The sequence below is a fragment of the Dendrobium catenatum genome, unplaced genomic scaffold (genome assembly GCF_001605985.2).
Source record: "Dendrobium catenatum unplaced genomic scaffold, ASM160598v2 fragScaff_scaffold_34, whole genome shotgun sequence".
Lineage (NCBI taxonomy): Eukaryota > Viridiplantae > Streptophyta > Magnoliopsida > Asparagales > Orchidaceae > Dendrobium > Dendrobium catenatum.
This window is the reverse complement of record NW_021318496.1, coordinates 182,210-207,963: the sequence shown is the minus strand read 5'-3', so window position 1 is coordinate 207,963 and position 25,754 is coordinate 182,210. Positions and strand designations below refer to the sequence as shown.

The following is a 25,754-nucleotide window of genomic DNA, read 5'->3' as shown; positions in this document are numbered from 1 at the left end:
ACATCTTATGGAGTACATTACATGATGTAAATACAAAGATCTACTATCGACGTATTCGCTTTGTTAGAAGGACTATAGTCGGCGTGCGACGTAGGTCAGGAGGACCGTAGTCAACTGGCGGCGAAGGACTGTAGTCGGCGGGCAATAACAAATTAGATAAATATGCTATATACTACTATCTTTAAATTTAAAATTCTTTATATTTTAATTTAAATCCATTTGATTAATTTTTAATCATTTTAACTCAATCCAAGGATCTTTAAATATAACAAACAATTTGAATTAATTATTTTTTATCATCCCTTAACCTTATATCTGCCAATTTTTTATAAGGATTATATATATTTTCCATTTTTATATATGAGAACTGAGGCTTCATTTGGAATAACTTTTAGCCACTTTTTTTTTTTTATTGCTTTCAAGAATTTTTATACTAAAAAATTATTGTACAAAGCAATAAGAAAGCTATCTCAAATGAAACCTCAATTATTGAAAAAGTTATTCTGTGTGGAAACCGGACGCAAATCGTCATCCGGAGACCAACCAGTATGCACCACATCAGCGATACCGAGCAGTACTGAGCCTCGATACCGAGCATAGTAATGATGTGGCACATTATGGTTGGTGTTCGGAGACATCACAGAATAATTAATCCAATCATTTTATATAGACACATCATTTTTCCATTTAAAAAAAAAAACAAAAAACAAAAAACTGATGCTTGCTTATCAAAGGAGCTTTAGAAGCATGGCCAAGTTTGAAAGAAGTGGCCATATCCCTCTCGCTATCTCTGCCACGCATATGCCCGCATCACATGCCAAGCCAAAAAATGTCACATATCGACGTTTGTACCTTACTTGAATGGAATTTCAGTAGCTAGATGAAGTGAGCCCCCACACTTCAATTTCTTGCTTCGCTATCATACATGGCATTTAGATATATACTAGCAAAATTCAAATAGACTACCAATGAAGACTACACTACCTCCAGCTCTGATTTTCTAGATGAAAGCATAAGCATCTCATCATATTCTGTAAGCTTTCACCTATTTCTAAAAGCAGTAAAACTACACTTCTCTCTGTAACGATTAATTATTCTGCGTGGATGTAGAACGTCATCCGAAGATCAATCAGAATGTATCACGTCATCTCTTCGTTGTGTACTGCAGCTCGATACTGCTGATGTGATTGTACCTAATTCGTCTCCGGACGTAGAACTGTCCCTGCACAAAATAATTTCTCCTCTGTAACAGATTCTCACCATTATCAAGAGTGGAAAATGGAAAGGTAAAAAGTAGATAAACTGCATGAGGCTATAATTTTATCTATGGTCTAAGAATATAGCCATTCCATCTGACATTCCATCATCCTTCCTTTAGTGATCTCTAGTAACTATGTTCATTATTGTTCAACATCAGTATATATCACTGGCAACAGGCCTGTAACAACTTTATCTGATTCTTATGCTTCATTGGTAATGCATTTTGCTTCTTTGATTTCCTTGAAATATTGCCCGTCACATAAATGATTTTGTAAGGGAAAAAAAAATGGTTTATCTTTTTGAGTTTTAGGACACAAGCAATGCACTTGACAAGCAACTTGGCCTTGGCTGTTAAAATGACAGTAATTTCTTTCACTATAATTAGGGCGGCAAACGAATCGAGTCGAGTTAAGCTTCAACCTGTTCAAATTTGAGCTCGTTTGTCAAAACGTGCTCAAGCTCGGCTCATGTTCAGATTGAGAGCTACCGAGCGACAAGCTGTTCAAATTCGTTCATTTAGCTACCGAGTATTTATCAAGAGTGTTCAAACTCGTTTGTTTACCTTATCAAACGAACAAGAACGAGCTCTCATCGAGCCGAGCCACGAGCAGCTCATCGAAGACTCAGATCATTTACTGCCCTAACTATAATGGTAACAGTTAAAACAGCACGATTATTAGATAAGCTTCAGTTACTTTCAGCTAAAAAAAAAACTCAAGAAAACCCAATCCTCTCTACCACAGACACACACATGATCTTCTTCAGTTTCATACATTTATTCCTCCTCCATATCCTTTATTCCAATGAGGACCAAATTCCTATCAATAGCAGGCCGTATCACCACCTTTTGTTTTCAGCTGGTCCTCTTCACTATATTAAAAGAACCTCTATACTTTGATATTTCATCCAGTTTCTTCTATTTATATGGCCACACTTCAATTGCCTTTGCTGAAACAAGCCACTTATTTCTGGAGTTCAGCTCAGTTACCAGAAACCAAATCTCTTCAACTTCTATCATTCATCTCTTATTCACCAAATGCTTCCTCTGCCAATTTCATCTTTCATGAAATATTTCCAGCTTGATCACTCTTCATGATTACATTATAAGTTACTTATTTGCTGCTATAAGATCTCCAAAGCCTCCAATGCTGTGGGACCTTGCATCAGGTGAGCAGAAGCCACCTTCACAACTGGAACTGAAACTCCATGGGGAAGCTATAAGATCAAGTAATTCAAAGAGAATTTTGGTTCCTGGTCCTTTGATTATTGGAGCAGGACCATCAGGGCTAGCCATTGCAGCCTGCCTGAAGGAGAAAGGTGTTCCTTCTCTGATTCTTGAAAAGGAGAACTGCATCGCCTCGTCATGGAGGATGAGGACCTATGAGCGCCTGAAGCTGCATCTACCAAAGCATTTCTGTGAGTTACCACTCATGCCATTTCCGCCGGACTTTCCGGTCTATCCGACAAAGCAGCAGTTCATAAGCTACTTGGACTCCTACATCAAACACTTCTCAATAAGTCCTTTATTCAGAATGGAAGTTCGGAAGGCAGAGTATGATAGCAACATCGATTTCTGGAGGATTAATGCCGGAGACGACTGGGAGTTCATAAGTAGATGGCTGGTAGTTGCTACTGGGGAGAATGCAGAGGCGATGGTACCTAAAATTACAGGCATGGCTGAGTTCAAAGGACGGCTTTTGCACACTAGTTGTTATAAAAAGGGAGATGATTTTCGCAGAGAAAGAGTTTTGGTGGTCGGGTGTGGAAACTCAGGCATGGAAGTTTGTCTTGATCTTTGCAACAATCATGCAGAAGCCTCCATGGTTGTCAGAGATAAGGTGAGTTGGCCGCCTCTTCATCACTATCAAATTGCCATTTCTGGAGTTAGCAAGGATCTCCCTCCCTCTTTCTCATCTTATTATATGAGTTTCCTTCACTGCTGCTCTTAATTAAGTAACACTGATTTCATTGGCCAACTAAATTATTATAGAATGTCTCCTTGTTTGGTTCATGTGCTGTCCCTTTCTCTGTAAAATTCCTATTGGTTTATGGAATTCACTGTCTCTTTGCTGAATCTTTTGGTTGTCAACTGTCTTTCTCTGTAAAACTGTTCAGATGATGGTTCTCTTCAAAATTATGACTTTTTGTACTGGTTTTTCACATCAAATGACAGCAGATGCTCATACTTTAGATGTTCACCTTCACCATGCCATGTTTAACTTTACCTTTAGATCTTTATTTTTTTCCATAGCACTTCATTAATAACAGAGCTATTAATTAATGCATCTTTCAGCTTCACATTTTGCCTAGAGAAGTGCTCGGAGTCTCAACTTTTGGTCTCTCAGTGTGGTTGTTGAGATGGCTCCCAGTAAGAGTGGCTGACTGTTTACTCCTCTTATGTGCACGGCTGATCCTAGGAGACACTGAAAAACATGGGCTAAAAAGACCCAAAATAGGGCCGTTAGAGCTGAAGAATTCCACTGGAAAGACACCGGTGCTTGATATTGGAGCCCTCTCGAAGATCAAAAGTGGCCATATAAAGGTTTCTTTTTTCTTCGACGATTCCGCATAGTTATTTTTTACCCTTTCATGCAAATATTAGCCGTATTCCCGTTGCTATTACAGTTAGTTCAAACTCCAAATGCAATATTCTGGTGCTGCAAATAATTCAGCTCTTATCAGAACAGGGGCAGAAGAAAATTAATGATTGAATTTGCATAAAATATTAAGCTTATCTAATTTTGAAACTTGATTTTTTTACTAGTGAATCCAAGGGGTTAAAGTTCAAGAATCTACATAAGCATGCGTGTGCTTGTGTTCTTCACCCAACTTTTCCAAAAAGAAAAAAAAAAGTAACCTCTGGAAGCAGGAAATGATATGATATGTTGATCTTTTCTGTAGGTGGTCCCTGGGATAAACCGATTCATGGATAAAGGTGTAGAGTTTGTGGATGGGAGGCAGGAGGAGTTTGACACTATCATCCTTGCAACTGGTTACCGAAGCAACGTAACTTCATGGCTCAAGGTAAATAAATTTGTACTCTGCTAATTAGTATCATAAGAAGCACAAAAGTCAATCACATTAAATGTTATGATTAAGACAACAGCAGCTCAGACGGTCATAAAAGGGATTTATTATTATATGCGGAGTCCGGATGTGTCCGTAGACTAATAAAAATGCGCCACCTCACCCCAAAATGTACCGCGCTCGGTACCGAGCATAACCAGACGGTTCTCCCGTCCGGTGTCCGCACAGAATAATCTCTCCATAAAAGGAGCGTAGGACTAAAAGTAGAGAAAGAAGAATGAGATCCATACAATAAAAAAGTGACTGAAGCCCAATGCAAGTCAATCATGGGGATAAAAACTAGCACTTTGACAAACATATGCGGCTGGACATTTAGAATAATAGTACAAGTTGATTACGACTAGTCAGATATTAATTCAAGGCCATCCAACCCCCAACCCCCCCCGTTTAAAAGGATTGTTAAATCCCCACACCACCCCCACCCCAAAAAAAAAAAAAAACGCACTTGCAAGTAGCAGTATAAACAAAAGAGGTCACTACTCCCACATTCAACAAGGCTTCGTTTGGGGTGACTTTCTTGTTGCTTGTTAAAGAAGTTTTTTTAGTAAAATTAAATTTTTGTATTAAAAAGCTGCTTTAAGAAGCAGTATGAAAGCTGTCCCAAACGAAGCCTAAATCTCAACTTAAGAGCTACTTTAGTGTAGGAGCACGCGCAATGATAGTGGTTTCTATGACAAAAGATTCATACCCGCAACTATGATAGTAATGCATATGCAGTATAGGATAGCACCTACAACATTCCACATGATTAGGTAACCATAGCAATTAGAGAGACCCGAGAAAGCAAAAGCATGGACCATGGGAATAGGAAAAAGAGACTCAACATGAGGATAATTATAAAGCTGAAGATGTGACTCCTGATTTTCCCACTGGGCATCCATTGTGTGGCTAGCAGAAGATAGACAAATTGGTAAGTTTTGCCTATTAACTAGCCTATTTACAAGGCAACCATCAAGAAGAAGATGGTCCCCTCAGCCATGGCCACCATATAACATTTCAATAGAGTCAATTCTCATATAACATTCTGCTATGCATTTCTTTATAAATGCATAAGTTTATTCATGTATTCACTTTTTCATGCATTCATGTATAAAAAACTCATACTGGCAATCATTTTTTTCTGAAAGGAGGAGGAATTCTTCTGCAAGAAAAATGGATTCCCAAGGACTCCATTTCCAAACGGTTGGCGGGGCAAGAATGGTCTGTATGCCACAGGATTCACGAGAAGGGGATTGTTGGGGGCTTCCATAGATGCCCACAGGATCGCAGAGGACATTGCCTGCCAATGGAATTCAAAGACAAAGCATCTGCCAATGGAGCTTTAGATAAAAAATCTTAAACTTAATTCCTCCAGAAAACACCATTACTCTGGATGACATCCTTGTATAATTAGGACAGTATTTGAGGCCTGGCAGAAGACCATAGCTTTGTTTCTATGCAAATTTTAATGAAGTATGATTTTAGCCTTTAATTTAATCAGGAACACTGAAATCATTTTCAGCATAATGAACGTTCAGGAACTCTGCTGGTTTTTTACAGAAAGTAAGCCTTTTTTATAGTGGACGTAACCACTGTGTTTGCTTTAAATGTTGTGTTACAGATACATGAAGCAAAAGGCATATAGCTATTTACCGACAGGCAAACAACCAAAAGCTCTTCCAAAACCATCTGCAGGCTTGGGCAGGCAAAATATCTATTTGATTATGAAAATGTGAACCTTACCGTGACCAAATATAATAATCTCATTGACAATAAAAATGCATTTTAACATGGTTCAAATCGTATTAGTAAGACTAAAAATTAAAAAAAATGTTAATTATGCACATATCACTAAAATACAGGCTATTTTATATGCCACACAATTTTCAAATATCACCTACATAACACTCAAAACTTTCAACCTTGTAATAACGGCCACCGAACACAGAGAAAGGGGAAATAATTTTTTTTCGAAGTGAGTGTAGGGAAAAAGATTCTTTCATAAGGAAGTTTAAATGCATGCTTTGCGTGAATACTAAAGATTGACCAACACAGTTAAAACAAGGAACATATTGGTATTTTTGTGGGAGAGATGTTTTCAATGATATATTCAAATATTTAAAATTGAATATGGCATGAATAATTAGCCTATACTTTCATGGCATGCCCATACTTAATAGCAAAAAATGCATTAATTATGGCTTCGTTTGGGACGGCTTTTTTATTACTTCTTAAAACGGAGTTTTAGTATACAAATTTTAATTTTTAACTAAAATTTTGTTTTAAGAATCAATAAAAAAGCCGTCCCAAACGAAGCCTATGATTCTAACCAGAAACGTTATACACCACATTCATAAAGAACTCAGATTCTAAAACGACTGATAGACAATAACACCAATGGTTGCTTTTGACCATACTTGAAAGCCTCCAATCAAATATCAATGAGTGCACATTTACAAATTGAATTTGCATCCTCCTTTGCCATCCAATGAATACTAAGCATATGGCACTTCAAAATTCTTGAACTCTTTCAAGTTTCAACAAGATGTTCATTTACAGCAGATTCCAAAATTGACCCAAGGGACACAGCTCTGAAGTTATATTAAACTGAGAAAACTAACTAGACTTCACGAGAAAAACTCAGCTTAGGTGAACACCATGGGACGGGGTGGGTCCACAAGAATCTCATCAATCTCTATAAGATAGACTAAAGAATGCATATCCATCAACCTCAATTTGAACATGACTTGGAGAAGCTGCACCATGCTGAGAGCTCTTCATGTCACAATCACAAGCTAGGTACATTCTAGTGTAGAATAGGGCACTTAGTTCATGAATTGTTCACTAGAGCCACTAGTCTGGTCCTCATGCCAACATACTACTTGATCATAAAGTCACTTTCTTACATAGCATGCTAGAAAGGTCAATTATTTTCTCAATAACTAGCATATATCATTGCACTTTACTGTAGAACTTGAGTTTTCTTAAGCCATAGAGCATGCGCATCATGTGGCACACACTATTTTAAAAATAGCACAAATAATTGAAATGAATGAATTATTTATAGATAATTTAATAAATTATAGAGACAATAACCTAAAAGAAAAAATTGGAATAAATCAATGCCACATAATAGAACATAAGATTGTTTTAATATATATGGAAATAACAAAAAACAATCATAGTAAAAAATCAATCATATCACTGGCCAAGAAATAATTAGTTTTATAAATAATACTATCATCATTGTAGCTATGTATAATATTAGGAAAGATGCCAAAACTTTGGAGCCCATATTAAAAAAATTTAAGTGCTTTATTTATGAATCATATGGGTGTCAATATTTGACACGATCCGAAAACCCGACTCGAAAATTTCGGGTTAGGGTCAACCCATTTCGCAAACAGGTCGGGTTTGGGTTCTCGGATGCGACCTGTTTGGAAAAACGGGTTGGGCTCGGATTGACCCAAAAACCCGAACTCAACCCCGGGTTCTCGGGAAAATCGTGCGAGTCACGTCCGCGCTGACACAGCTTGTCCTGTCTATGCTGACACGTCTGTCTAGTCCCGTCCGCTGCCGCCGTTGAGTGTCCTTCATTCATCTACAATTGGATCGGAAGCAACGACGATGACGGACCGACCTTGTCGTTCATATGCAATCGGATCAGAAGCAACGACCTGGTGTCCCCCGACACCTATCATACACGCTCTAGTAGCATGGTGGGATGATCCAGTTTTCTGTAGTTTTCTCTAAACGGGGGAGACGTCGGGAGGCTACCGAAATTCTGCCTGAAGATATGCAAGACTTTAACAAAAGCAGGGGACTTTACTTTGACTTAAATGAAGAATAAGAAGACTTATTTTGGACTTAAATGAACCCAAATATAAATAATTTTAAATTTGAATCGAACGAAACAACAAAAAGACTTGAACATTTATAAAAGACCTAGACTTGAATCAAGTGATGACGATCTGAATTGGAACTTGAACTGCACAGAGGACTTGTGAACTCGAACTTGAACTTGGTTTGAACAGTCAATAGGGGATTGAACTTCGATCTAACAAATACACACTTATATACAAATACAAAATGATAATTCTAATTATTCAAGTGAAGGTCAATGGAGGAATGAAGAGCTTATGTTAAAATTCTCAAAAGTATTGAATTGTTGACTAGTTCACTAATGATAACAAAATAATTCAAACTTGTGTTGCAGATCATATATGAACAATGATGATTGATGTGTGATATTTGATTTTGCAAGCAAGCATATCAAACAACGATGCATGTGACGAAATACTCACGAGTGGCAACAAGATGTGTGTAACAATATACTTATGAGCAAAGTGTGAAGGATGTGCAATGAAGGCGACAATGCTCTACGGTCAACACCAAGACACCCATCTGCAAACATTGATGAAGGGTTTTTGATGTCAGAAGATACCGCAGCTTGCTTACAAATGGCTGTAGAAAGATTATCACGCATACAATAGTCCACCTATCTATAATGACAAGCAAAACACAAAAGGACTACGATGAGTACATGCTCCTAGAATCACTATAGATGACCCCTCATACACACCATAAGCAAAACACACAAGGAACATGATAAGTATGAACACATACAAGCAGTGCTAGAAGATATGCATTAAATGTGGCTCGCCCGTGGATAACAACAGAAGATTTGTAAAGGATATAGTAATTGTGCTCACAAGTCATGGTACTGGGTATGTTGCAAGTGTGATGAATTCTCCTATAAATATGGATGGAGAAATTAATGTTGAATGCAGCTCAACCCCATTGCCAAATACTAATATATAGATAAATATGTTCACTCGATTACAAGTGATGAAGATTGAAAGGTCACTTATGAATGACGAATAATCAATAATATGCCCAATAAATTGTCTAGAGGAGGGATAGTAAGAAGCATGTGATGATCATGATAATTCATCCACAATCATGTGCAATGAACACAATAGGGCCACAAGCAAAGCAAAGGAGATGTAGGATAAGCGGATCCTTTGTTATCAATGCAGACTAATGTGTAAATGAGCACATATTCAAATGAGAAGAATAGATATGTTGTAGGACCTTTCATTTATGTATAGCCAACATGAAATATGAGTGTTCATATCAACCGACCAATGAGCTTGTATATTGAAGATCAAAAGCCCTAATGAAGGGAACTATTAGTTGATGCAATGATTGATATGCAGAAGATAGAAGAACCTGCAAACTCTTGTAGCAAGAGTATTCTAGCATCCTTATAGTCAACATCAAGATACAAACAAGTATACTGTCTACAAGCAAAGATAGCATATCTATAGCATAATGTATAATACCTACGAGCTATTATAACAAGGATACTGTAGCATCCATATAGCCAACAATCATCCAATGAAAGACAAATACACTCAAGTGGTATGCAGCTAAGGTTGTGATATCCCTACGGTTGAGGTTAGTTCACTTATAGACGAAAACAACCATTCCCTGTGAGCTACGACGACCAATGAAATTACTTGTGGATAACAACAGTGGATATGTAGTAAGTGCGATAAATCCTCTGTGGACACAAGTACATATGTTCTCCACAAGCAAACATATAAGGCTACAGCACATTCAAATACCTATGAGCCATCCTAAGAAGCCTCTCATGTATGCAAAGTGCTATCTACAAAAAATATATAAAGCACACAATAAATCCAAACTCTTACGAAAGAAAGCAGGAGATTCGTTAGTGCACTATGATCCACCTGCATAAATCAATAAGTGGAGCACGACAGTCTACCTATATAAATCAGCAAACAGCTCAATTCACAAGCTGCTACAACACGACACCGGATCCGCAACACTCATACAAATGGACAAAAGGTGTGTTCAAACTCTCAATGGAATGTTGTGTGCACTCAAATGACAGTTGCTTGCACAACTGAAGTATTCTAAGAATGCCCCCGCACATGCATTGTAATATGTAAATACATAGGTACACAAAAGGGGCAAGTACAATCATATGACTCGCATGGGCCCAGGTGAGCATGTTGTAGGAACACACGTGACATCTAGGGATACTACGCGGGTCAATAAATTTGAACTCGATCCTCCTAAGCAGATAAATAAGAGTCAACAAGGTTCAACAAATAGTTATAAAATGCCCCCAAACACCCGCATGGGCCCCGACGAGCTTATTATTGGTACACATGTGACATCAAGGGATGCTGTAAGAGTCAATAAACGAACCAAAGTTCGAGCCCGAACATTCTATATAAATAGATAGGAGTCAATACGGTTCGAACTATCAAATAGATATACAGTCAGGGTGTCAACCGGAATATCTATTTTATACATTCATATAAGACCTTCAAGGTCTTGTTGACCTCATTTTTGTATGAGGTCACTTGAACCAATCTTGTCCCTAAATCAATTCAATCTCCAAACCAATCTAAACTCTAGGATTCTCCTAGATCTAGACCCTAGGATCTATTCAAATCTTAGAAATCTAAAACCCAATCCAAATCCAGAATTTGAAACCAAAATCCAATGCTAAAAGGCCAAGTCCTAAAAGCTTTTTTCAGCAAATTTTCAAACACTTCAAAAACCAATCAAATGACCTCCGATTCAGAGTCTATCACTTCCAAAGTGATAAGACATGTCTCTGAAGGCAACTCTCCAAATTTGAGCCCATTCTGAGGTCTCTAACCTCAGAATCTAAATTAAAATTCAAAGGCTGTAAAACCTTCAAATATTTATAGCATATGCCACTGGACCTATCACCTAGAAGTTTCTAACCTTAGAGCCTTCACCAAAGCCTCTAATCACTTCCAGACCATTAATCCAGATCTGTTGAACAATAAACTGAATTTTTCTGGACTCATTTCAACCCCTAGTGGTCAGGAGCCCAAAATGACCAAAATACCCCTATGGGGCTCAAACATTGATTTCAAACCAAATGACATCCAAATTGAATGCAACCACCTCCAGCAAGTTTCAAATATCAAACCAAACCTGTTGGACCCATTCCCAGACTTTGGGTCAACCTGGTTGACCAAGTCAACCTAGTTGACCTAAGACGCCCATTAAGGGCCCAAATGGGTGTTTTGGCCTAATTGATTTCCTTAAACCTTCAAAACACATTCAACAAACTCAAAACAATATTTCAAACTTGCTGAACCCAAAATTGGACCCTTGACCCAACCAATAGTTGACCAAGCCAACTAAGTCATGGTTGGTCAAATTTGACCCATATGACCCAATCCATTTCATTCAATCAAATCAACCCATTCAAATCATACCAAATCAATCAAACTCTCAAACACATCTCTAAACATATTTCAAACCCATTCAAACTCAATTGGAATCAACTCAATTGGAGTTTTGACTTAGTCAAACTCTCACTTATATGTTTTCATACACTCAAACATCAACCTTCAAGCCTTAGATCCATCATTCCAGCACCCATGGCATCCCCATATGCCACCCCACCTATCTTTGACCAGTTGACTGGTCAACATAGTCAACAAACCCCTTTAGGTGGCTTAAATATCTAAATGACTTGACTTAAGCTAACCCATTTCCTATCAAATTATCCCAGCCAACACTCAAATTCTCTCCCATATGCCACATCATCAGTCCACATGGCAAGTGGACTGGTCAAACAGTCAAACCAATCCTTTAAATGGGTCAAACTTGGTCAAGCATCATTTAAAATTAACCCACTCCACTTAGGACCTATCCAACTGTTAGGGCTTCCTCTAGAATATTCCTAGAGCCCTCCCTTGCCCTTTGATCTTGATCAAATAGCCCTCAAGGCCCCATGTGTCCAAGTGGGGACCAAGAGAGCTTTCCATGTAGGATGTCCTTACCCCCAGCTTTCCAACCACTCCCCGGATAGATGTCAAGCATCTAGGAGCTCCCTATGCTAATCCCAGCCCTTGATTTGATCTGGAGACATTTGAATAGGAGAAAAATGCCCTAGGAAGCCTCATTCAATACCTAGCACTCTCTCACCACCTCAAACCTCTCTAATCGAGATATCTGCTCATTCAACTCCACAACCATCATATCTTCATCTCCAAAATCAAATACGGCCGGTCAAAGTGGTGGTCGACGATCCTCCGACGAGATCTAGCTCAATCCGTTCAAGGAACTCTACCGCTCGATCCGTAGCTCCTCCGGTCGTGGTGTCTTCTACAAAATGGAGCATGGACAGTCTACAAATGCAACAAATCTATAAGCGGTTTAATCCGTCCAAAATCAAGGTGAAAAACTCAAACCCTAGCTTAGATCACACTAGTCTAAATGGATTTTTATAAAGCCCATTTTAAGCTAAATAAAATATTCCCCAAGATTTCTGTTCATCTAAGGAATATATGTTTAAAATTTCGTTGATTTTCATCAACTGTATCGAAAGAACGAGCCCAAAAACGTTTATAGGGCTCGGTTCGTGCGACTCCCCAGCGAGGCTTAATCGGAACCGTTGATCTAAGGATCAAAGGTTCGGATTCAGCCATTCCGCGGTCTGATTCGACCGTGTATTCGATCTCCCATTCGTTTGGCCGTCCGACAACATCTGGTCCATCAGCTCATTTCAGCGGGATTAATTCTCTACCGTCCGATCTTTCTCTGTTAAGATCGGACGACGAGATCTAATCTCCAGCGTCGGATCAAATTCTCGTAGATCCGATGGCTACGGCGGGACGCTGACTCGGATAAGTAAATTGCTCATGGGTCCCGCCGCCAGGCAATCATCCCGAAATGATTGCCAAATGATTGGCCTGCCGCCGGCGCGTTTTGGAGTCCCAATCCAGACGCGCCACGTGTTAATCCCGCCGCCAGATCATATTAATTAAGAACTTAGTATGACTTTCTAATAAAATTGATCACTTAAACATTAAATCACTTTCAATCAAATTTAAGCCCAACACTTAGGATAGGCTGGAGTGTTTCTGAAGTAATTCAGAATCTCAAAACACTCCCTACTTCTCCTCCCTTGAATCTAAAAATAAGTGCTCAATATTGAACTAATCCCTACTCAAATTCTAAACTTTACCTTCCTTTGATATCAATCTTCGAATTTTTTTAAATAAAATTTGTATCGCTATTTTAATCGAAAGTGTTCGTATGAAAATTTTCAATTTTCCTACGATGTAATTAACTACGAGGGCTTACGCTCGTAGGAGATTTAGAAACCCAGAATTGATTTTCAAAATCAACTTTTTCAAAACCTCAATTAATTCTCTTTGGAAAAATCAAATACAACGATCATTATCATCATTTTCGAACGATCGATAATAATTGATACCTTCTTTCTTCGAATAGATATATTAATTATTATTGTAGTTTTGGTTATGAGATTAATAATCTTCTATCCGAATTATCATAGTCAGACAATCGATTGAACTTCATTATGATCTTTCGAGATCATATATTGTTTCCCCTTGAGTCTGACTATAATAATTCAGATAAATTTAAAATTCCAAAATTAGAACCCATTAGGGAATGATATGATCGCCTCCCAAGGCAATATACCGTTCATAATGACGTGTTTAATTTCAAATTTCAAAATTCAAAATTTAATATTCCCAAAGAAAATTAATATTTTTCAAAAATAAAAATATATTTTTTTTAATCAGAACAGGCCTATGAACAAAAAAATTCATCAACAAAGGTATTAAACCTACGAAACCCGATCATTTGTTGATAGCTCGACAGAGTTGATAATGTTCAATCTACAAATGAAAATGACTCAAATACCCCGATAATGGCCGTATTGACAAAAAATCTCAACCAGAGGGGTTAACTCCAAAATTCAAAATGCCACCCAAAATCCAAAACATTCTAAAATCATCCAAGTCTAAAATGTTCAAAATTAAAATCTATCATCAACACTTAAAGCAAAATCCATCCACCCTCCAGAACAATTTACTGGATGGATAAATTGAAATTTACTTCATCCCGCACAGAGTTAATGTCTAGTAGAAAATATCACTATGATGCATTCTTAAATAATCTCTTGCTAGTAATGAGGTGGTACGTATCCTCTGACCGGCAGTTTTGATACCAAATGACACCGTAGGATAAACGGTTATGACCCGGGGCCCTCTAAACTGAGTGGTTTTGCCGCCAAATGACACCGCTAAATTATGGTTATGGCTAAAGTCAATACGTTCCTTAGTGGCATCAAGTCATTGAGATATGAATCAATAGGATATAATCGATGAGGCACAAAACCCTTTATTAGCTAAGGTGGATTTAAGTTTGTCTCCTTCGACAAACACTCACCCTAGGTCTACAAGGTACCCTTGGACAAAGCAACCCATGACTGCCGATAAGGATCCTTCTATTAGGTTGGATCGACTACCTTCTCTGAGTAAGTAGACCAGGGACCACGATGGCTCGGAACGACGGAACCATGGGATCTTGATCGAGTCCATCATCACTCCCCCATCATCCACTTTAAGTGCAAGATGATGAAATTTCAAATTTTAAAAATTTAATCTCATTACCCTCCACCGTTGTTTTGATTTGGCACATCTCCCCATCAAGATGTTCTTCCAAAGAATCAACCTTATTAGTTATCATTGATATCCGGATCTTTCTTAGACACAAAAATCTAGATTTTTATCCCAAAACAGAAAAAAACAACAATCGATGGTGAAAAACTATCGCATAAACTTATCAAGGATGCATTTGCAACAAGATCTCTCCACAACTTCCAAGAAAAACAGTGAGAAAACCAATAATAATTGATACAAACATAAGGAAAATACCACAATACAAGCGATCCTCAATTCGAGAGGAGGATATAGCTCTCCCAAATCTCTAGACGCCGCTAGAGCCTAAGACGCCAAGTACCAACAAGAAATTCCAACAAAAATCCAAGATGAAACCCTAAACCTAATGCAAAACCTAATTTAAAGAAAACACAATAACCCCCTTCCCAAAAGACTAAACAGCCCTTGCTTAATTCAAATCTCTCCTTGCTGCCCCTTCGTCTCTCCTTTCTCCTCTCTCTATTGTGGAACCTACCCTAAGGGGGTAGTATTAATAGGGGGCGGAAATAGCTAGCTTCCTCCAGCTGTAAAAAAGAACCGGCCCCTTGTCTAGGGTCGGTTGGACGGGTTAACACTATGACTTATGAATAAGAAGTGTAATTATGATTGTTGTGCTCTCTTCTATTACCACATTCTTGATTGCCCCACTTTATTCATAGCCCCGCTTTATGCATAGCCCAACCCACCTAAACGCCCTCACCAATCCATTTGGGCTTTTACCCATAGAAGTGTAAATTAGTTAATATATCACCCGGGCATGTTGAGTCATGTTGCTCAAGGTTCCTCTTGACCAACTCATGATGGTCGAAATGCCAGTAAAAGCCATTCTGCAATAGAAAAATAATTTATAAATATCTCAAATATCTAAGTTTTTTTTAAATACAAAATTTATTACCTCAAACTTGCAAAACTACATGTCATAAACGTTTGGATGTATTTTCCTCTTAGATACATAAGGAGCATCGGGCTCCTCATAATATCTTTAATCTTATGTGGTATTTGTTGAGATGGGTTAAATTTGTATAATTGAACTTAATAAAATAAGAAAATTATAATGACATTCATAATTAACTATGCAAAGCCGATCATATTAAAGAATTATGTAACCAGCAGTCTCCACTATTTTAGGATCGGTAATGCGGTCAAAGGTTTATAGGAAGAACGGTAAGACAGGTCAGCAGTTAGACCATCCAACATAATAAAGTGGTGGGGGTAGTATCCTTGTTGCATGCAAGAAAGATGTAGAATATAAATGATCTTACATAAGGTGGTGTTGTAAAAAAGGCTGAATAGGAATGAATGTAATATATACATATGACAGACGGGGAAAATTGTAGACTAAGAGTTGGAGGTGTGGTACACGTGGTAGTGGTGGTGATAATGAAGGGTGATGTGGTGGCATGTTAGCAATGGTGATAATGGTGGGTGTAGTGGATGTCATAATAAGTAAAGTAGAGGTCAAGGTGGTAGTGTTAGGTGGAAGTAGTTGTGATATTGGTAGATGGATCAGAGATCATGGTAGTGGAGTAGAGGTTGTGATGTTAATAGTGTCGTTGGCATCAATTTTCTTGTGCCACCAAAAAAATATGAAGTTAAGGGATGTTTGATAGCAAGAAATCCTAGTTGAACCAAATGCAAAACTTTTGAAAATTCTAGTGTTTGATTTCAAGTAAAGAAATACAGAGTAAAACTTCAATATTTTGAAATTTATCATCTAATTCATTTTCAATGTATTTAAAATATGCCCAGCTTCAGCAAATTCCAAATACATCGCTTGTATGAAGCGTTGTTGCCCACCTAACAAACATGCATGTACAACACTCACTTTGTTAGTCAAAACCCACTTCCAGTAGGCACACTTCCTTCATCTTCTACCTTCCACACTTTATATATCACAAGCCCTTTCTTATATATACATTCCCTTTATACATCACAACCCACTTTATTCACCAAGCGTCTGTCATCACACCCACTTCAAACACCCACATTTCCTCAATACATCGTAATCCCGCTTTCTTTTCTCCCACCTTATACCACAACCTACCTACACACACTCATGCATATCACAATGCACCTCCCTACTTCTCACTCCCTCACATGCACTATGATAATAGGGTCCTACATGTTAATGGCTTTCTTTGTAGACAAGGATGCCATTAAGGAATGCAGTAAGGAGCAGAAACAACTTTGAGGTTGAAGGCAAACACGACTAGGGTCAACAAGAGTCGACAGTGGTAGCACAACTGGCTATGAGAAATTTTGACAACACACAATATGAACATGAGAGAAGCATGTAAGCAACAACTTCCGGTTTAGATGAGTAACAAAGGTGGGAGGAGAGATTGAATAAATGAAGGGTTTATATTTTTTTTTTTTTTTTGGCGGGGGGAGCGGTATTTATTTAAGTTTTGGTGTTTTTTTTTATGACAATCAATCATAGATTTTAACACCGATAGATTGTTAGCTAAAAATCTATTGATATTATCGACCTATGCAATTCCAACAATATAATAAACTGACAACCATTCTATAAAAAAAAGCCATCGATAAATCATTGTTTTCCGATAATAAATTCATGGCGGTATTTATTCAAGTTTTGGTGATTTTTTTGGATGACAATCAATCATAAATTTTAACAAAGATAGATTGTTAGCTAAAAATCTATTGATATTATCTACCTATGAAATTCCAACAATATAATAAACTGACAACCATTCTATAAAAAAAGCCATCGATAAATCATTGTTTTCCGATAGTGAATTCATTAATTGAAATAACTACACGTCCACGTGATGTATGAACAACTTCTTATCATACATACTCTTCAATTAGATGCCTATTGAAGTTAAAAATGATTTTAAAATATATAAATTTTGATACATTTTTAATTCTCAAAACACAAGAATTTGGATAAAAATTTTCAAAAATCATCCATATTTTCAAAAATCAAAATAAAATCATGTGAATTCGAGTTGGAATGGGCCTAAATAAAGCACTTTTAGCCTAAGCAAAACACTATGAATTATAATTGAAAACTTCTTGAGACTATTCATGGGTTAAAAAATTCTTTGAATTTTATGTGCTTATAATTAAATCAAGCACTCAACGAGATGAATCCAGCAAGTCCAGGATCACTCATTCCAAATTCATTAAGGCATTGAGATTTCCAAAAAAAAAAAAGATCAAGGAGAACGTACTCGCATCTCATAGAGTGTCCAAGATTCTAGTTGAGATGGCCATAATTTCCCTCCTACAATGTATAAATAGGCCATATTTATACACATTTGGGCTAGAGTTGCATGTAGTCGATTGTTGCTCACCATAGGCTACCAGCCAATACCTGCTACATGACGTTGCATCAATTGTCATAAAAAAATTGTCGATTACTGACATTCGACATCATGTACTCAATTGTACAATCTTCCCACCTATCAAAAAAATGATCTAGCCAATTGTTGCCTGAATTTCGATGCTCCATGATGACCAACATCTGAAACCCATCTTCCCCAACGTGTGATCTCCCCTATAGCAGGAGAACAATCGAGCCAACCACTCACGATCACCTAACTTCTAATGTTCCTTATCAACTGTGTTTGATGTTTGCCAATTACAAACATCCTTTAGTCATTGATGTTTGATGCTAGTAATTTAAATCATCTGGTCTCCACTTCTATCAAAAGAATAACCAAGTTAACCACTCATCATCACACAACTTTTGGTTTTCCGCATCAATTGACAATCGATGCTTGCCAATAACCAATATCTCACATCTATTAGCCACTAAAGTCCAATACATGTCTTCCTAGTCATATGGTATCCCCTTCCATTGGGAGAACAAAAATAACCAACTACCCTCTATTACTTGACTTTTAATGTTCCCCGTTAATCATCATTTGATACTAATCAAAAACGTCTGACAACCACTAACATTTAGCATTTCCTTCTCAATCATTTGATTTCCCCTCAATTTCAGAGAATGATTAATTGAACCACCCATCATCTAACTTCTCTCATTCACCATTAACCGTCAGCTAATGCTCCCCAACGACTAATGATTTCTGACGCCCATTGCTCGGTAAACTAGTCTTGCCTCCTACTATAATAATGGCCAAGCCTTACCATAGCTCAATTTTTAAAGTTCTTGTGGACCAACATGGCTAATGCCTTATATTAAACACCTATCTTTATGACTGCTCATATTTTTTTGTCATCAAGTCTCCGCTCTTATTAAAAAAAATAAAAAAGATTGACCACCCCTATCCAACTTTTGTGATTCCTTGTCAATCATTGTTTAGTGCTCACAAACAACAAACCCCATATTTCTATCAACTATGAACATCTAACACCAATCATATTGGTTGTTTAAGCTCCTCTCTTATCAGAAGAACAATCATGTTGACCACTCACTATCACAAAGTTTCATATGTTCCCTATTGATTGTCTTCAAACACCTAACAACAATTAATTTCTACCAGCCACTAATCTTAAAAGCTAATCCTTCGACTCCCCAATGTCCCATCTAAACAAAAAGCAACAATTTTTACCTTCCACCATTCCTTGACTTCTGACATTCACTATCAACCATCACTCGATCCATGCGAACAATTAACGTTTGAAGGTAGTATTCCATTAATTTCTCCTATAAAAAAAATGAATAAGTTGGTTGACCGCCATAACTTAACTTCTAACATTTTTTTGTCGATCATCACCTAGCTCAACGACCAACATCCTGCATTCACCAACCACAATATTTGATGCTGGTCTTCCTGGTTACTCAATCTCCTCTCCTACGAAGAGAATGACTAAGTTGATCACCTTCTATATCTTAGCTTCTAATTTCCCCATCGATCGTTGCCTAACCTTATTAACAATTGACATCCAATGTATGCTAATCATTGACTTATGATGATTATTCTCCTAGTCACCCGATCACCCTGATTATCAGAAGAAAGTCAAATTTGGTCTCTTTTCATCAACTATTGTTCGAAATTCATCGTCTGATGGTAACTTTACATTAAAACTCCTCATAATACCAACAAAAGAGACATATTCCACGATTCATGTGTATTATATTGTATTAACGACTTCCCTAGTTATGAAGAGGGACACTCTTTATAATCATTGATTCATTCATATTAACAGAATAACATCAATTGGGAAAAGACCTATTTTTCCTTTTCTTGAGTTTTCCACCAAAAAAAAGTCATATAAGTATTATTTTTTTAAAAGTTGCATTTGCATTAATCAAAATGAAAAGAAAATACATACAACACATCAACTAAGTGGGAGCAATCCTATCACTTTCATCCCTCAAAAGATTAACAAAAGTTGAGGGATTGTAGTATCATGTACATCTTTCCAACAAAAATCACCAAAAAGAGCTAATTGCGCACAAAAATCGACAGTTCCATTATTAATCTTAGGAATGCGATGGAATAAAACTTGCTTGGAATCAGCAAGGACAGAAACATCCACATCACAGCTTGCAAAGTGGATGGGGTGGTCATGGTTCATGAGGCCTTTCATCCAAGTGATAGCATTAGCACAGTCGCCCTCCACAATGAGCCTGTCCATCTCTAGCATCCACGGTTGAATCATATCCCTGATAATAGTTGCCGCTAGCACCTCAGCAGTACTAATGTCCCAATGCTCCACTTGTTTTCCCACGCCAGCACAAGTTGGACATCATGGTTCCGAGGACTGCACCAAGACCGGCTCTTTTGGATGACATAATTGAGGCGTCGAAGTTGATCTTCAACCAACCTGTAGGGGAGGGGTGGGGGACCATTGCTGATGTAAAGGCAGCTTGGAGGGCTGAGCATTTCTCCATTGCTCCAGAGTTGGCATCCGAAAAGGATGGGGAAGTAACGAGAGAACGATCACAATGATGAAGGTGGGTGTACTGTTGGGACTACCGTGTTTCAAGGCATTCCTTGCCCTCCAAGATTGGTAGACAGTATAGAAAAAAGGCGTCCCAAGCTGGGGTTGGTTCTAGCCATCTCAACAAGAATCATCATTAGCTCCCGAAAGGAATTGTTATTTGGGAAGACAAAACCCCACCTGGCCAACACGTTAAGAACCTAAACCAATTTGGAGCAACCAACCACACAATGCTCAATGGTTTCCCTGTCGTTACACCCCCATGGACAAAGCTCATAATCAGCTAAATTACGACGACATAGCCAAACATTGGTAGGGAGAGCGTCCCGTAGGAGTTTCCATCAAAAGAAATATTCTCGGGGATGGAGTTTGAATCTCTTAAGCCAGATATAAGTAATATTTTCAATGTATATATATGCACGCAATATTTTCACACAACTTTAAGAAGTTTAATTATCTTTATCATTATGAGTTTTCTAGTACATAATAATTTGGCAGCATTCGTGAAAAACACTCCCACCCTCATTGATCAATCACTATGACATCCAATGATAGTCTACACATAGGGACATCAATACTCCATATCTAAACATTCATATCCTTGGTAACATCTTAAAAGAAACCAATGGCACCTTCACTAGGAGAAATTTAAGGTTGGGTTGACCTTGAATATAACCTAGAAAGGATGTTCACATTAATGTCCCATGTGTGCTTGTAGTTGAACAAATTCTTCCCCTATCATCCTCAAGCATATACACCACTTCACCCAAATAATTTCAAAAATATCGAAGTGGATGTTCCCTAAAAATGGAAACTATACATGACAAAGTTAGCTTTGGATCCTATCTAAACTGACGTTAGAAGGAGATGTCCACATTGATGCTCAATATGTGGATGCATTAAAGATCTTGGTAGAGCTACCAATTTTTGAAAATTTATTTTATATAGAAGAAATTCCACAAGAAACTTCTGAGAAAATCACATCTTTATGCATAATCCTCAGTCGGACTCATAATCCTAAGCAGTCACAATATGACCTCAAAAGGGAAAAAACAACCTAAATAAAAATCAACTTTTACCACTAATTTGAAAAATATAAGCTGACTTCCATCCCTAAGCAAGGTTCAATTAGCTTAAGATGGAATCAAACCGATTTCATCTTCCATATGTGAAATTTATCAAGTCAAACTCTAATGATAACCAAGGATGAGTAAAAAAACATTTAGCTTCTTCCATTATGGCTTAAAATTATCGAATGACATTCTAATGAATTACCTAAGTCAAAAATCCTTGGTGGATTCCTCTCTACCTCTTCTAGCACGAGTTAAAGTGTATGAGTTATCTGTTGACGAATAACCTAATATAAATAAAAAATTTCATATATTTCCCTCTACTTTATCTACCATTGACCATAACCATTGGGGAGCTTGTCTAATGGTTGACAAGCTTCTTTGAGATACAACTTAAAACATCTAAAAGACCCTAGAGGGTAAGCTAATTTGAAAGCCCTGACAAGCACATAGTGTTGGATAGGGTCCCACTAGAAAGTTCTTACGAGGGCTTATCTTATAAAATGAAGGTAAACAAAGGTTACCCAACTCTATCGATTGAAGGATTAGATCCACTCTATATCTTTTGAGGGGCAATATTCTCTCACTCTTGGCTTCAAGGTCTAATCTAACAAATTGAATTTTTGCCATTATAGTGAAACCTAGAAGTTTTATATAACTCTGAAGGATACCTAAAGGGCTCGTATAAAAGTCAATTCCCCAAACATCCTATTCACTAGTATTCAAGTGAAGGTGTTCATCACGCTGGTTTTTGTCTTGGGTTTGAAATAACTGTGAAGGATAAAAAAATAAAAACTTTAGAGGACTACGATAACAAAAAGATCATGAAGTCATATTTCCAATGATATTAGGCATGTTAAAAAAACTCAAAAATTTCTACAAAAATCGTATAATGTGGGAATTCCTTACCAGTTGACATTAAGGAAAAAATTTGGAATTTAAAAAAAAAAACATGAAAAAATTTGGTGGAATCTCATGGATGTAGAGGAACATCTCCAATAACTTTTGGCAATTTAAAAAAAGTCTACGAGCCACAATGACTTTTTGAAGTTATAAAATAGTGAATAATAGTGTTGGATCTTAACTTGCTTGTGGATGACACCAGTTCTTACTAATAGTCAAACTTTTAGAGAGTAACCCGAAACCTGTGTAAAAATGGAGAGAAAGGGATACGCTAGGAAAAGCTAGAGAGAAGCTGTAATAAAAGTACTTAGAAGCCTGGTTTATAGATCAGCAAAAAGATCCACAAGTACAAGAGATTCAAAAGATCTAAAAGACACAAAATGCTCTTTGTCGTCCTTTATTTATAAGGTTTTTAGGGCTACAGAAAAAGTTGTACATATAAAAAAATAAAACAATATAGAGCTATACAAATTACCCTAGATATGTGCTTCCTTTTGATTGGATGAGAGAGAGGTGGGCTATAGAGCTTTGATGATCTATCTCTGGGCGAACTCGATAATGTCAACGAGTTTAGCAGTGTCGAATGCATATGGGCGAGTTTGAGAGAGTTTTGAGCAAATGGTGCTTGATGTCAGAATAATATATGAGAGTTGTTGGTGATCTTTGAACATTGGATCGCCTAGAGGTGAAGGTGAGTGAGTTGAGACTGCGGAGAAGATGAACCCAACAATCAGTTGGTCACGGTAGGGTTAAACTAAGGATTCTTTGAGCAAACGCTTTCCTATAGTGGACTTAAATTTATGAGAGATGAAAGCATTTGCCCTGGGCGAGGGTGAGTTTCTGTGATAGATGCCTCCCTTCTGTGAGGCCAGTGGAAAGTTAATTAATTGGTGAGATCCTCCATTGCTCTTGGGACGAGCAACCTTCCTTTATAGGCAGGGGCAAGTGGGGTCTGATGTTCTTCGACAAATTCTTTTGTGGGGTCCACTGGATGCCTATCTCCTCTTGTAATCTGACAACTATCTGCTAGATACCTCTGAAGGCATATGCGAATATACAGATAGATCTTCCAAAGTTTCAGTTTGAAGAAGTTTTTCCCTAACCCAACAACACAATTTGAAAATGAAGAACCTCATAGACGGCTATCGAGATGTTTGCAGTAAGAAAAAGAAATCTGAATTTTTCAAATCCAGATCTAACCGTGAAAAATCATTTAAGATAGCAACATCATGGTTACAGTCGAGAAATCCAAGAATAAAAAAAATCTACCAAAAAGCAAATCAATAGAATTTCAGACCGAAAATTTTCGAAGTAAGAGAACACTTAATGGAAAATCTATGGTGAAAAAAATTGATCGTGAAGGTAAAAAAACTTAGCAAAAATAGCAAGAAATTGACCAAGTACTGCCAAAATCCGGATACCTGACAAATTACCGGTCTTCTTCGTCGTCGTTTTTTCTTCTCAGTCTACATATCACCCATTTGCTGTTGCATCTCTATCAAGGTCTCTCTGGGCAACGTATTTTGGAAGATCAACTCCATTATGGTAGAAGGGAGAAGCTACAAAATAAGGCCATCAAACAAAACCATACTCGGTACCTCAGTTCAAATTCATCCAGGCGAAGATCACCAACATCTCATTCATAATAGGACCAAATAATCGAGGCAGAGTAATGAAATCCGCTCAATGTTACACCTTTCAAGGGAAGGTTTCAAAGATTTTTATGGGGAAAGATCGAGTCTCAACAACAACAACAACAACATCAAGCCTTTATCCCACTACGTGGGGTCGGCTACATGAATCCTTTTTCTCCATTGTGTCCTATTAAAAGCCAAATTCTCGTTTAAATCTAATAAAGAAAGGTCATTCCTAATATTTTCTAACCAAGTCTTTTTAGGTCTACCCCTACCTTTCTTAACACAAGTCAAATCTAATACCTCTACTCTCCTAACCGGGTCGTCGCAAGGCCGCCGTTTTATGTGACCAAACCATCTAAGGCCACTCTCTCTAATCTTATCTTCTACTGAAGCTACTCCAACCTTTTCACGTATACGCAAATTATTTACATAATTTCATATCATTACAAGAAAAAGGGTGAATTGGATGAACTTTAAAATGATTTAAATAGAATAAAAATATTAATTTTGATTTTATAGAAAATAAAGGTATGTTGAAATGATAATTAAGAAATGCAACCAAACATAAGTGCTATGGAAAAAACTAAAAGAGAAACAACATGCACGTTATTTTTAAGTGGTTAGCCCCCTAATATCATCTCTAAATGAGATTGATTCTCTATCTATAAGGTTTTGACACCGTTGGAATTTTATACGGATTGAATATATGGTCAAAATATTAAAAAGTGCACATGAATCACCATCTTGGATGGTGCTTGGTAGAAGTTTTCTAGCAAGGCACATGAAAAAAATATTACTTGTGGTGTTCGGACGCGTCTGAAGGTCAATTCAAATGCGTCATGTCATCCAATACACAATGTATTGAATGACATGACGCATTCGGATTGGCCTCCGGACCGCACGTAATAATCTCTCAGGCAGACAAGGTTGCTCATCTATAATTGAAGTCGCAAGTCCTCTAAATGTATTCTTTATCTTTTTGATGAAGTTGACAGTCTTGGCTGAACATTTGCAAGTAGTTTTTGACCTTGAGCGGGGGATGCTTGAGCTAGTGTGGCTTGGCCCTAAGATTGTGTGGTACACCTTATGACTGGGTGAGTATCTTCCAAGCTTAGGCGAGTTGGTCTAGTTAAACCATTGGCTTAGTGTGTTCTAGTGAGTTCAATTTGATACGCGAATCTAATACAATATGAGCTAGTTCATTATGACATTTGACAAGCTCACTTTTCTTTTCTGGTCCCATCGACTCGCCTTGAGCTGACCCAAGTCAAGGTGAATTGGGTCTTTGAGCTATTTTGATATACAATCAAGTCACTAAAAAATTTATATTTATTTATGAAACACTTAATCAAAAATTATAGTAATATAAGAATATCAAATAATTG

The 25,754-nt window shown here is 37.4% G+C and overlaps 1 protein-coding gene across 1 annotated transcript; it reads left to right on the top strand.

Moving 5' to 3' along the window:
• The first annotated feature begins 1,289 nt into the window (after positions 1-1,289).
• On the top strand, positions 1,290-5,823 carry LOC110099647 (indole-3-pyruvate monooxygenase YUCCA2). The gene is made up of 4 exons (XM_020826858.2): positions 1,290-3,098; positions 3,554-3,802; positions 4,162-4,284; positions 5,475-5,823. The coding sequence occupies exons 1-4, from the start codon at positions 2,406-2,408 to the stop codon at positions 5,670-5,672; spliced, it is 1,263 nt and encodes a 420-aa protein (XP_020682517.1). The 5' UTR covers positions 1,290-2,405; the 3' UTR covers positions 5,673-5,823.
• The last annotated feature ends 19,931 nt before the right edge of the window (positions 5,824-25,754 follow it).